The sequence below is a fragment of the Protobothrops mucrosquamatus genome, unplaced genomic scaffold (genome assembly GCF_001527695.2).
Source record: "Protobothrops mucrosquamatus isolate PMUCROS unplaced genomic scaffold, P.Mucros_1.0 scaffold1157, whole genome shotgun sequence".
In the NCBI taxonomy this organism is placed as follows: domain Eukaryota; kingdom Metazoa; phylum Chordata; class Lepidosauria; order Squamata; family Viperidae; genus Protobothrops; species Protobothrops mucrosquamatus.
Genome location: NW_015387372.1, coordinates 59,886 through 72,848, shown reverse-complemented (window position 1 = coordinate 72,848; position 12,963 = coordinate 59,886). Strand labels below are relative to the sequence as shown.

General features: G+C 59.3%; 2 protein-coding genes across 2 annotated transcripts in view; one reads left to right on the top strand and one right to left on the bottom strand.

Moving 5' to 3' along the window:
• Positions 1-573: 573 nt before the first annotated feature.
• On the top strand, positions 574-10,373 carry ERCC2 (ERCC excision repair 2, TFIIH core complex helicase subunit). The gene is made up of 22 exons (XM_015820672.1): positions 574-621; positions 817-894; positions 1,084-1,146; positions 1,339-1,452; positions 1,791-1,907; positions 2,260-2,376; positions 2,536-2,659; positions 3,151-3,247; positions 4,195-4,328; positions 4,596-4,764; positions 5,021-5,139; positions 5,902-5,971; positions 6,236-6,305; positions 6,416-6,517; positions 6,702-6,765; positions 6,986-7,107; positions 7,857-7,949; positions 8,162-8,234; positions 8,432-8,502; positions 8,806-8,949; positions 9,027-9,170; positions 10,135-10,373. Exons 1-22 carry the CDS (start codon positions 589-591, stop codon positions 10,225-10,227), a joined length of 2,211 nt encoding a protein of 736 aa, XP_015676158.1. The 5' UTR covers positions 574-588; the 3' UTR covers positions 10,228-10,373.
• Positions 10,374-11,038: 665 nt separating this feature from the next.
• Positions 11,039-12,963, bottom strand: part of KLC3 (kinesin light chain 3) — a 4,937-nt gene continuing 3,012 nt past the window's right edge. The window contains exons 3-7 of the mRNA XM_029284980.1: positions 12,481-12,654; positions 11,959-12,108; positions 11,447-11,571; positions 11,286-11,352; positions 11,039-11,095 (exon numbers count right to left, since the gene is read on the bottom strand). Of these exons, the coding sequence (XP_029140813.1) occupies positions 11,039-11,095; positions 11,286-11,352; positions 11,447-11,571; positions 11,959-12,108; positions 12,481-12,654 (573 nt within the window). The remainder of the gene's footprint in view (positions 11,096-11,285; positions 11,353-11,446; positions 11,572-11,958; positions 12,109-12,480; positions 12,655-12,963) is intronic.

Here is a 12,963-nt window from a genome sequence, read left to right as displayed (position 1 = left end):
CGTCTTCTTCAGCCTAAATTGCAGGGATGCCGAACGATCATCTTTTGAGCGGCTCGTGATGCCTGCGCACTGAGCGAGAGAACGCGGGGCAGGAAGTTCGATGGTGGACGGGGGCGGGCTCTTTTCAGATCAGCCACTCGGGGCCTTTGTCGGGGAGCCTTGTGAGCCAATAGGATCGAGAGCGGCAGAAGAAGCGGAGAGGCGACCGAAGGAACAGTTTTCCTTTGAGAGGACCGGAGTGAGAACTCCCCAGTAGCGCGGCTTATACGCCGCGGACGAAACCATGAAGTAAGCGGCGGCGGGAGACGTCTGGGAGATACCACTTGGGAGGCGGGCGGGGGTCGCTGGGTGGCGATCGGGGCGCCGCAGCGGTGCCTCTGCTGGCTGCGGATGATGGGATGCAGGGAGGGGGCCAGCAGGGGCACGGGGGGGGGCGGGTGCCCGCCTCGCCCAGTTTGCTGCGGGGCCCGCTGGGTAGACGTGCCCGTTGGGACCCCCCACCACCCGCTCCCTCCGCGCAGGCTGAACATCGACGGGCTGCTGGTGCTCTTCCCCCACGACTACATCTACCCCGAGCAGTACTCCTACATGCTGGAGCTGAAGCGGACGCTGGACGCCAAGGTGGGCCGGGCGGGGTCCTGCGGGGGTCCCGGCCGCTTCTTCCGGGGGGGGGACTGGCCGGGGGGGGAGAACGGCAGGACTGGAACTCGGAGCCTGCCGCCGCTCCCGTCCTGGCTCCTTCCCGTTCCCCAACCGGCCCTCGGACGGAGGCGGCGGCGGGGGTCCCTGACCTTCCCCCTCCCTCCCCCCCCGCAGGGCCACGGGGTGCTGGAGATGCCCTCGGGCACCGGGAAGACCATCTCGCTCCTGGCGCTCATCCTGGCCTACCAGCGCGTGAGTAGCGGGGGGGGGGGCTGCGAAGCCCCTCCCGCAGCGGGCGGCCCTTTTTTGCAACGAGGAGCCCGGGAAGACTGCAGGGGCCCCGCGGGGGGGGGCTGGGCGGGCCCCCTCCGACTCTGCCTGCTTTTCTTCCAGGCGGCCCCCCTCCCAAGCGTAGCCCTCTAAGCCAGCCCTCTCCCCCAGGCTCACCCGCTGGAGGTGACCAAGCTCCTTTACTGCTCCAGGACCGTCCCGGAGATTGAGAAGGTACCCGGGTGGGGGGCGGGCACCCTGGCACCGGGAGAGATGCCCGTGGGGCGGGAGTGCCAGGAAGCAGGCCTGGCTAGGAGGGCTTTCCTGGTGGGGGTCTGGGCAGGGAGGGAGGGAGGGAGGGAGCTGGGTTGGGGGGGCGTCTGGGAGCCTCTCCCATGCCCACTGCTGGCTTCTCTCCCCCCCCAGGTCATTGAGGAGCTGCGGAAGCTGCTGGACTTCCACCAGAAGCAGACGGGGGAGAAGCTGCCCTTCCTGGGCTTGGCCCTCAGCTCCAGGAAGAACCTCTGCGTCCACCCGGAGGTGCCTCTGCTGGCTGAAGGGCAGGGTGGGGGGGACGGCATTTGGGGGGGGCAGAGGAGACTCGGGGAGTCCCTCTCGGCTCCCTGTCATTCCACATGTGGTTCTGCCCTCCAGCCAAAATGCTCTGCTTGGGGCCTCCTCTTGACTCTTCTCACCACAACCCTGTGTGGCAGGAGAGAGAATGGCTGGGTGGTCGTCTTCCTCTGGGTCCGCTCTCTTTGCTAAGAGTTCGCTGGCCGCTCTGGGCCACGGCCACTGCACGCCCTGGCAGCAGGGAAGGCAGGGCAATGTGGGCGCCGTGCCCCTTTCACTCAGACCTCCCCCCCTTCCTTGTTTAGGTGAGCAGCCTGCGCTTTGGGAAGGAGGTGGATGGCAAGTGCTTCAGCCTGACTGCCTCCTACATCCGGGCTCAGCATCAGCAGGATGGCAGCGTTCCTTCTTGCCGCTTCTTTGAGGTAGGGGTGAAGTGCACAAGGGGGTGGGGCAGACAGTCAAGGCCCCCCCAGGCCCTAGGGAGGGGGACCTGGGTGGCAGGAGGGCTGGGTGGGGCCGTGGACCTCCTTCCCAGGGGCAGAAGAGGCCAGACTGAAAAGGGAGGTGGGCCAATTCTGCCCTTCTCTTTCTGTCATTGGGGGGTGGGGGGGAGATTTCAGGAAACTGGGCAGGAGAGTTATGCAAACATGTGCGTCCAAAGGCATTTGTTCCTGATGTGAGAAAGCCCTGTTGGGAATCTGAGCAGCCGAAAACCATTTTGGCTCATTCATAAGCCCGGGACAAGGAGATCCGTTCAGCTCTGATTCCCTGCAGGAATTTGATGCCCACGGCCGCCAGGTGCCTCTTCCCTACGGCGTCTATAACCTGGATGACCTGAAGGCCTACGGTCAGCAGAAGGGCTGGTGCCCCTACTTCCTTGCCCGCTACTCAGTAAGACGGCTGGCTGGCCTTGCAGCCCACAATTTTTTTGTGTTTCCTGCATGATGGAGAAGCCCAGCCCCCCAATTAGCATTTGGGGATTGTGAAGTTCTTCCTTTCCCAAGACGAGCTGTCATGCTCTGTTCTGCTTTCTCTCCCCACGTGGATCAGATCCTCCATGCCAATATTGTGGTCTACAGTTACCATTATCTCCTGGATCCCAAGATTGCGGACGTGGTCTCCAAGGAGCTGGCCAAGAAATCAGTGGTGGTTTTCGATGAGGCTCATAACATCGGTATGTATAAGAAGGGCGGGTAAGCGGTCCGGTCTAGGTGGTGAATTGGGCTGTCTGAAAAATAGGTTGAGATCCAGTTTCTTCCTTTAGAACAGAGTTTCTCAACTTTTCCAACTTTAAGATGCGTGGACTTCAAATCCCAGAATTCCCCAGCCAGCTATCTTAAAGTTGGGACGATTGAGAAACTCTGCTTTAGAGATTAACTCAGTTCACGCTTAGTTTAATTTTGGGTGGATGGGAACTCAGCCAAACGGCCAATAAGGAAACCACATACATGTTTTTAGTTGCAATTTTACCCTTAATTTATAATAATTTTCTTTTTTCCCTCCCTTAATTACTATGACTGCTAAGGGTGTCCGGGATTGTGGGGGGGATCAAAAAATAAAATTAAAAATGGGTCGCATTGAACTGTATCCATCCAGGCAAGTGATTAACATCAGCTATAGTTGGCTTCTTTGAAAACCCTGTTTTTTCTTCTCTTTGGCCCACAGACAATGTCTGTATTGACTCCATGGGGGTCAACATAACACGGAAGATCCTGGATCGCTGCCAAGGGAATGTGGCCACGCTCCAAGCTGCCATTCAAAGGTGAGCAAGGATTCGCTCCTTCCTTCTCCACTTCCTGGCCTTCTCCGCTGCCCAAAGGCCGATATTCTGTGCTGCTTACACAAATGACATCTGAAAGTTTGTGTGTGTAAAGACACAGAAGAATAACAGCATTGGAAGAGACCTTGGAGGTCTTCTAGTCCAACTCCCTGCTCAGGCAGGAAATCCTTATTCTACCATCCTGGACAAATGGCTGTCCAATCTCTTCTTAAAAACCTCCCGTGATGGAGCACCTACAGCTTCTGGAAGCAAGTCTGGAGCTGTGGTTTCTCAACCGGACATATAGGATAGGCGCACCCAGGGGGCAGTCCGTGGGCTCTGCCTCTGACATGGCTGCCTCTGCTATCCAAGCTTCATGAGCTGACAGCCTGACATTAGCAAGGGGGGAGGGAAAGGTTGAAGTATAAGGAGGAAGAAGGGGGGGATGGAAGCCCGGCTGAATTGTGGGAAGCTTCAGCCAGCCAAGGTCAGCCATCGGAATGCAGAGCTGGGGACCCAGAGCCTCTTTCCTAAACAATATACAAGCACCTAATTCAGGGGTAGGCAACCTCGGCTCTTTTATGACTCATGGACTTCAACTCCCAGAATTCCTGAGTCAGCTATGCTGACTCAGGAATTCTGGGAGTTGAAGTCCATGAGTCATAAAAGAGCCGAGGTTGCCTACCCCTGACCTAATTGGACGTTTACAGATAAAAGGGAGATGGCTGGGGAGGAAAATTTACTTTGTATTGTTTGTGTGGGGAAACCTAAAATTCAGCTTTGCTACTTTTGTAATCACTTAAGCTTCAGTAAAATATATTCTTGGCAAAAACAGTGGGCCAGGAGTCTTTCTTCGCTAGGTGACTGAGAGGGACGGTTGACAGGCTCCGAGTTCCAGTCCTGTAGCCTGCAGCCCTCTCGCCCTCCCTCCCCACCTGCTCCCTTTCCAGGATCAAGGAAACGGATGCGCAGAAGCTGAAAGGGGAGTACCAGCAGCTGGTGCAGGGGCTGCGGGAGGCCAACGTCGCCCGGGAAACAGACGTCTATTTGGCCAACCCAGTGCTGCCGGACGAAATCCTCAAGGGTACGTCGGCCCCTTTGTGGGCAGGAGGGGTGGAGCTGGTGCTTGGATGCTCCTGGGGTGGGAGAGGACGCTGGTGCCTGCGCTGTCCCTGCTCTTACTGCTCTGCTGTTTGGCATCGGTTGCTCCTGCTTAAGGAGGATGCCTTTGTATTCTCTGAACCCGTGGCCTCCTTCTTCCGTGAGGGGGGGGCTCAGGTGTGGGGGCAGCCCTGAGGCCTGTCTTTGAGCCACTGCCCTGACTGGCCCTCCTGGCCCTCCCCTTGCGCAGAGGCCGTGCCGGGAAACATTCGGACAGCAGAGCACTTTGTGGCCTTCCTAAAGCGCCTCCTGGAGTACCTGAAGTCCCGGCTGCGCGTCCACCACGTGGTCCAGGAGAGCCCCCCCTCCTTCCTGAAGGACATCTTTGAGAAGGTCTGCATCGAGCGCAAGCCCCTCCGGTGAGTGCAGGCGGGACCCCCTTGCCGGCCCCAGGAGGGATTTCCCCAGGCGGAGCTTCTTTCTGGAAGCGAGGCCCTTTCCCCTCCTCCCCTGCCCCCAGACCCATGTTGCTCAGCATTGCTCTGTTGCTGGGAAAGGACAGGAGCAAAAGGGGGAGGTGAGGGAGAGCCTGGCCAGGTCCAGCAGGCTGTCCAGGGTCCCGGGCAGCTGTTCCAGGGCATCCTCCTACCAGCCTCGATTCTTGGGTTTTGGTAGGTTCTGCGCCGAACGGCTGCGCTCGCTCCTTCGCACGCTGGAGATCGCAGACATCTCCGACTTCTCGCCCATCACCCTCATCTCCAACTTCGCCACCTTGGTCAGCACCTACTCCAAAGGTAAGGAGGGCCTCTCTGGCGCACACGCCCGGCTCCTCAGCCAGCCGCCTCCTGGGTGTTGCACTTTCTTCACACGCACGTCACCTCCTCACAGTTGGCGAGACGAGGCGTGGGAGGGAGGGAGGGAGCTGGAGGGCACCCAAGAAGGAGCGCTGGGAAACGGCAGGCCTGCTTTCGGGAATTGGCAGGCAGCCAGTGGAGGACAGGTAAACAAGCAGGCAGGCAGCCGTCTTTGCTGAAGGAAAACCGTGGCGGCCTCTGCGCAGGCCGGTCCTGCTTTGGCAAACCTTTGGGAGTCTCTTGGTGTCAACACAAATGTGTCCCAAAGTTGCTTTTGCAAAAGACAACTGGATTTTTCTTGATTTTGTTCCTTGAAAAGGTTTCACTTCTTATCCAAGAAACTTCTTCAATTCTAAAGAAGCTTCAGAATGAAGAAATATGAACTGAAGAAGCTTCTTGGATGAGAAGCAAAGCATTTTCCAGGAAAAAAGAACCGAGAAAGCATCTTTGGGAGAACCCTGACCGGAGGGTTGTGTCTCTGCAGAGACAGCACAAACGTGGGGAGAGGCTTGGATCCTTATAGCGATCTTCAAAAAGCCCTGGACGAGGTTCATGGCTCATGAGCTCCCCGGAGGATCTGGGTGGCCACCGCTAGCTGAGGTCGGCCCTCCCCGATCCCGCCGGGCAGTTGCTCTGGGGCTTCTCGGCTGGAGGGGCAGCTCTGTGTCCCCCACCAGCGTCTCTCCTCGTTTTGTGCCTCAGGGTTTACCATCCTCATTGAGCCCTTCGATGACAGGACGCCCACCATCCTCAACCCCATCCTGCACTTCAGGTGAGGCGCCCTGGGTCGCCCCCCAGCTCTGGCTGGCTGGGAATTCTGGGCGTTGTGGTTCAGAGGAAGGCCACGCTGGGCGTCTCCTTTCGGGGCTGGTAGAGGGGAAGAGGTTCTGCCTTCACTGCTCAGAGGGCGAAGGGTCTCTGGGGGTCTTGGCCACGGTTCTAAGCTTTGGGTGCCTGCGCTGGGAGGACGCGCGTCGCTCTATCGCCTCCTCTTCCAGTCGCCGCCTGCTAAATAAATAAATAATTTCTCTCCCAGCTGCATGGATGCCTCGATCGCCATCAAGCCCGTCTTTGAGCGCTTCCAGACGGTCATCATCACCTCAGGAGTGAGTGCTGGATGGAGCGCTTGGGGTCAGCGCCAGGACCCCCGTCTCTGGGGCTGGAGGTGTGGGAAGCGGCTGTCCTTACCTGCTGTTCTCCCCCCCCTTGCATTCAGACCCTTTCCCCACTTGACATCTACCCCCAAATCCTGGACTTCCGGCCGGTGACCATGGCCACTTTCACCATGACCCTTGCCCGGACCTGCCTCTGCCCGATGGTGAGTGCCAGAGGCCGGGAGGAGAGAGACCGTGTCCCCCTTCCCTTCCCTTCCCTTCCTAGGGAACCAAGCAGGCCCCTGTCAGTCTGGGCTGTGAGGTCCCCTCTCCTCGACCAGCTCCCTTGACCCTGGTTGGTGACACCGGGGGCCCCGGGCCCTTTCCTCTCATCGATTTCCCTTCCAGATTGTGGGCCGAGGGAACGACCAGGTGACCATCAGCTCCAAGTTTGAAACCCGCGAGGACATTGGTGAGGGTCTTTGATGGGGAGGGGGCAGCAGAGCTCTTGCCTGGAGCTTCCTCCCTTCCCGGGTACGGGGGCATCCCCAGGGGAGGGGAGGGCAGTGCTGAGGCCGCTTGCAGTTGAAGGGAGGGGTGGGGCCCCGTGGGGTTTTCTGGGGGCGACCCCCGCCTTGCCCTCCCCTCCTGGCCCCAGTTGGGAGCCTGAAGGGAATGTGCCTCTCCGACAGCTGTGATCCGCAACTATGGCAACCTGCTCCTGGAGATGTCGGCCGTGGTCCCTGATGGCATCGTTGCCTTCTTCACCAGCTACCAGTACATGGAGAACATCGTGGCCTCCTGGTATGAGCAGGTACGCCAGGACGCTGTGGCCGGGCCCTGCCCACCAGGCCCCCAGATGGCTGAGCTTGGGGACGCTTTTAACGGGGCCTTCAGGGGGGCTTCTGCCAAAAATTTCAGTTCTTAAAGTCTCCTAAAAGGGGTTGCGTTGCGTCCAAGACCAGGTCTCTGGGTCAAGCTTGCTGGTGAAGACAGCGGAGGGGCAGCCTGACTGCTGTGTGGATTTGGGGAGGGTCTCCCTCCCCTCCAGCCTCACAGCTCCCTCTGTGCTGCTTCTTGGTTCTTCCTCCAAGAACTGGTGTCCCTGTCAGATGCAAAGAACCAGGAACAGGAGTTGAGTTCAGAGGGCTCAAAGTTTATTCCATGTTTCCTACACATAAAAATCGGATCTCATCACGGAAGTGAAATTGGCTGCGTAAAGATTCCAAACCGAGGACGCATTTGACCCGGCCTTCGGGCCCCGCCTGGCCATCTACAGCTGAAGTCCTCTCGATAGCTGATCCCAGACTTAAGGTCATTCAGGAGGGAGAACATCAAACACTTCTGGGGTGTGGAAACAGAGCGCCCCTTCCCCCGTTCAAAACAGGCCAGGCATATTCTGCAGGTCCCTCGGAAAGAGTCTGGCTGCCCCTCCGTGCTCTTAAGGAGGCTGGGCGGGGGGAGACCGAAGGGCTGCCCGGGCTGCCGAGTCTCTCCAAGCAGCCAGGCCAGGTGGGCTTTCTCCTGCTGGGGCTCCACCTCTCTCTTCTCGGGGTCCTCCAGGGGATCTTGGAGAACATTCAGCGGAACAAGCTCATCTTTATCGAGACGCAGGACGGAGCTGAGACAAGCGTGGCCCTGGAGAAGTACCAGGAGGTGAGGGTTGGGGTTGGGGGGGGGCTCTTGCTGCAGGAGGGAAGGGCTCAGTTGAGCAGCACCCTCCCCCCCCCCCCGTGCCTTTCTCCCTCCAAGCCTGGTCCTGAGGTGGGAGTTGCTGCCTGTTGGAGGAGGCCAAGTTTGTTGACTTTTTTTTCTGAATTTGGGGTAAAAAAGACGTGGCTGATAAGATTGGTTGGTTTGCACCCCAGGCCTGCGAGAACGGCCGAGGAGCCATCCTGCTGTCGGTGGCCAGGGGAAAGGTCTCCGAAGGGATCGACTTTGGTGAGCGCCCTCAACCTCCCCCCTCCCCCGAGAAGCTCTGAGGGGGATCTGGACCTTCTCTTCTGCTGTTTGGGCAGAAGCCGGCCTGGGGCTGAGTTTGTGCCTTGCCTGAAATTCACAAAGATCTCGAAACTGCAGGGGGAGGACATGTTTGCATGCAGTGCTGACCTCCCCCCCCCTCTTTCTCCCTTCCCCAGTTCACCACTACGGGAGGGCCGTGATCATGTTTGGCGTCCCTTACGTCTACACCCAGAGCCGTATCCTGAAGGTGGGCCCTGCCTTTGGGCGAATCCTGGTCCAATTTCCTCCGGGGTGCTGGCAACAGAGCCTTCACTTCCTCTTGGGGGAAGACCTGGGACCCCCCATCGCCTCAGTTGAGTGGGGGGGCTCCCGTGGGACAGAAATGGCACGTTTTCCCACCCGCTGTTGGCTTGGCCGTTTCTCACAAGCTGCTGATGGAGGACACACACGTCTGGCTCAGCTGGCAAAGCATTGCCACACCTGGGCTGATTTCTGGGGGAGGGGGTGGGGAAGTGGGAGGAGACCCTCACTGCCCCTCCTCCCAATTCAGGCCCGGCTGGAGTACCTGAGGAACCAGTTCCAGGTCCGTGAAAACGACTTCCTGACGTTCGATGCCATGCGGCACGCGGCACAGTGCGTCGGACGGGTCATTCGCGGCAAGACGGACTACGGTCTCATGATCTTTGCTGACAAGGCGAGTCCAGTAGGGGGCGTCCTCTCGGCTGCAGCCTGGACGGCTGGGCGGTGGCTGATCCCGTGTCTCCCCCGCAGCGCTTCGCCCGGGCGGACAAGCGGGGGAAGCTGCCTCGCTGGATCCAGGAACACATCACCGAGGCCAACCTCAACCTGACGCTGGACGAGGCCGTTCAGGTGGCCAAGCACTTCCTGCGCCAGATGGCCCAGCCCTTCCGCAAGGTGAGACGGACTCGGGCAGGGGAGGCACCGTGGGAAGAGGCGGGCTCCAGCCGGGGGGCATCTTGTAGCCCGGGGCTCTCCGAAATTCTGGGAGTTGGAGTCCACAAGCTTTAAAGTTGCCAAGTTAGGAGACCCCTGGAATAGGCAGAGGCGGGGCGCTTTGCAAGTTATGCAGGCACAGCAAATTCTTTGAATCTTGGCGGCGACCTCCATCTCCTTTTCCTCCCTGGCTGACCTGCCAACCCAGAGAGCCCGGCCCCCACCTTCTGGCCCCCAACAGGGGCTCTCATGGCTTGGGGGGGCACACCATTTGCAAGAAGGGCTGCTTTGATATGCCCCTCTGGGCCTCAAAGTTTCAGTTTTCTGTCTTAAAATATCAAGAAACTGTGCCAGTTTTGGCCGGGGGGGGGGGCGCAGAGGCAGCTGCATGCTGTAAAAGGGGGTCTCGGGCCCATAGAGACCACCCCTCTTCTCCAGGCCGGCAGCTCTACTCTTTCCATCATGACCTTCAGCAAAAAGGGGGCAGAGCCTCGCTTCCTGGGCACCGGCAGCCAGGCAAGGGAACGATGGGTGTTTTATAGGGATTGCAATTCCCATAATGCCTCGGTGCCGGTGCCGTGGGAATTCTGGGGAAAGTTGCTACAGCACTTAGAAAACAAGAGAAACATTTGCATCCTAAGTACGGTTTTGAAATGACAATGATGTTATCCATTCACTCAAATCCGACTCTCGGCTACTCTGTGGTTTTTAATTGTATTTCTTTTATGTTTTTTAATGATTCTGTGGTTTTGAAATACTGTACTCTGCTCAACAACAAACACTTCACACACAGCCCAGCAGCAGCAGCAGCAGCAGCCAGACATGCTGCCAGTGCACTGGGCACAGAGGTGTCTGCGGTTGCCCTGGCGGGGCAGCAGTGGGCCTCCTGACCCCTTCCCCTCCTCCCCCCTCGCCCTCTCCCCAGGAAGACCAACTGGGCCTGTCCCTGCTCACCTTGGAGCAGCTGCAGTCGGAGGAGACCCTGCGCAGAGTGCAGGAGATCGCACACCAGGTGTGAGTGGCAGCGGAGGAGGCCGGCCAGCGCGCTCTGCAGGGCAGGGGCCCCGACTGGCCCTCCCTCCGTCCCATCGGGGGCAGAGAAGAGAAGCTGCCCAAAGGCCTTTACTTTTGGCCTGGCTGGGCCCCTCATCCCTCTGCCCCCCCCCCAACTAATCCTAGATTTCTGGACTAGGGTTTTAATAAAGGGGATTAAGTGTGTTGCTACGCAAGTGATTTTCTTCTTTGTGTTTGTGTGTGCGTGCATGTGTGTGTGTGTGTTCTGCAACTCTCCCTTCTCTAGCATAAAAGGCGGCTAAGTGTGTCTTTTGGTCCTGGGCTAAAATCCCCTTGAAGTGGAAGAACTGGAGGAGGCATCTGATCCTTTTCACGCAAAGCCACTGGGGGGGGGGGGGAACCATAGGAAGGGTTGCAGAGAACCCCCACCTCTAAAGTAAAGAGCCACTCTTCGTTTCCAGCAGACTTTATTTAAGGAAAAATAAGGTGCATAAATAAACGGGATAAGGTTTGGCTTCACAAGAGCCATAGTGAGGGGAGGGGGGAACAGGCTGCTGCTCCTGCCCCCAAGGAGTTTAAGGCAATAGCGAGGGGGGAGAAGCTCCCCCCCCCTTGTGATCCTTTGGGACGGCAGCAGCTGCTCCATTCCTGAGAAACAGTCCTCTGTGAGTCGGGAGGGGCGCTCGCCCCCCCCCAAAGGGGGACCCCCCCATGCATGCAGCACTCAGCCCAGGGAGGCCCAGGTGAAGTGCTCGAACCAACAGGTGACCCAGGTGAGGCCTGGCCGCGGCCAGGGAGAGTGAAGGCCAGTGGGCCTAGTGGGCGGGGCGGTGCGTGAGGTCCTGGATGCTGGTGCTCAGGTTCCGGGTGGGCTGCAGGAGGGAAAGAGGAGGGGTCCCCTTCAGGCTCTGATTTCCTGCCCCAGGTGCTCCCTGCGCCCATTCTTGCTTTTTCTCCTGGCTGGATCTGAACCCAGGCGGAGCCACATTGCCCAGAGAACGACCGGTCTGCAACTGGGGCTCTGCTGCTGAGCGTGGGGGTCCTTCCGGGCCCCTGACTCACCTTTGGGGCTGTGACAGCTGCACCCTCGTTCACATGCAGCAGGTTGAGGGACGTGGCCCGTGTCATCCTGAGGGAGAGAGACCCCGTTAAGCTCTTCCTGGCCAGCCTGGCTGAGCCTCCCAGACGTGCTGGGGGGGGGCTTCTGGGGCGCTCCCATTCACCTGGGGGCTGCAGCTTCCTTGGGCTGCCCCACTGCCTGGCCCCGGAGCTTGGAGACCAGCTTCTCACTGCTGCGCTTGAGGGAGTCCCGGAAGCGAGAGAAGGAGCTGCTGCGCCTCATCCCCTCCTAGAGGGAAAGAGGGGGTGCAAGACTCAAAACCTGGGGGGGCTTCCCCATCCCCTCCGGCCACCTGCCGTCCAAGGTGGGCACAGGCGGTCACGGTCTGCCTGGAGCCCCCTTTGCCTCCCTCTCTGGAGGCTCAGCTGAGGAGGCTTGGAGGAGGCAGCGGGTGCCAGGGTGAAGCAGCTTAAAAGATTTGCTCCCCCTTCATCCCCCCCCCCCCGCTCGTCATCCCTCCAAAGGGATCTTTGGTTGATCTCCAAGCCACCTGCGGGAGAAATCCTCCGAGGACTCACCTGCCCTTCCCAGGTGTGGCCAGCTCCTGTCCAGCTATAATCTGAAGGAGGGGAGGGGGTTTCAAGAGGTGAGTGCAGATGCTGAGGCCGTGGGCACCTCCCTGTCCCCCCCCCCAGGGAAGGGGCTGCCCAGCGCTGGGCTCTTACCGGCCCTGGGGGTGCTCAGCTCCTGGTCCTGCAGGGAGAGAATCTCCTTGTACAGCTGCTCAGCCTGCTGGAACTTGCCCTGTTTCACGAAACACGAGGCCTGGCCGAGGGGAACAAGCAAGGCGGGGGGGGGGGTGAGCACTTCCCCTCCTCCATACGCAACCAGTGGAGCCCCAGTGGGCAGGCAGCAATCGGTCAAGTACAGCCCCCATCCAAAGGGCAAAGCACACCAGGAGAAAAGCCACTGCTCAGGCTGGGGTGCCTTTAATTGGGTGGCAGGAAGGTGAGGCAGGGGGAGAGAACCGGCCACTGTGATGCCATGGTTTGAAGCAGGGCCTGGCTTAGTGGGCCAGTACCATTTTATTTGTCAATAAAAGCCTGGTCATTGGCATGCTGCCCTACTTTGGACGTATTTTACCCAAAGAGAGTCACCAGGGCAGAGCCAGCAGTAACCCTCCAACTCCACGGTTACCAGGTTATTCTTGGTCTTGGCCACGTTGCCGTCGCTGGGGCCCAGCTGGCTCTGGTAGATGCGAAGGGCCCGCTGGTAATACTGCTCCACCTCTTCGAACTTGCCCTGGTTTTGGCACAGGAGGGCCAGGTTGTTCAGCTGCTTGGCCACGTCTGGATGGTCGGCGCCCAGCACCTGTGAGGGAAGGGCAGAGGTGCCCAGCTGATGTGCTGCCCGGGGCAAAGCGTGCCCCCCCCCCGCCTCTCTGGGACTGCCTCTCCTCCGGCCCCGGAAGGCACAAACCGGGTTGCATCAGCATCTCCAGCCTTGGCCACTTCAAGACTGGTGGGCCTCAACTCCCAGGATAGCCGGCTGGGGAGTTCTGGGAGTTGAAGTCCACACGTGGCAAAGTGGCCAAGGTTGGAGACCGCTGGATTACAGCCACTGTCTCCATATTCAGGCAGACCTTCTGGCTGTCAGGACCAGCTCAGACCCCCCCCCCCC

Coding starts and splice junctions, on each gene's coding strand:
- ERCC2 (XM_015820672.1), top strand. CDS start 589: ATGCTGGAGCTGAAGCGGACGCTGGACGCCAAG. Junction 5,140..5,901: donor GGTCAGCACCTACTCCAAAG/GTAAGGAGGGCC, acceptor TTTGTGCCTCAG/GGTTTACCATCCTCATTGAG. Junction 7,108..7,856: donor TGGCCTCCTGGTATGAGCAG/GTACGCCAGGAC, acceptor GGGGTCCTCCAG/GGGATCTTGGAGAACATTCA.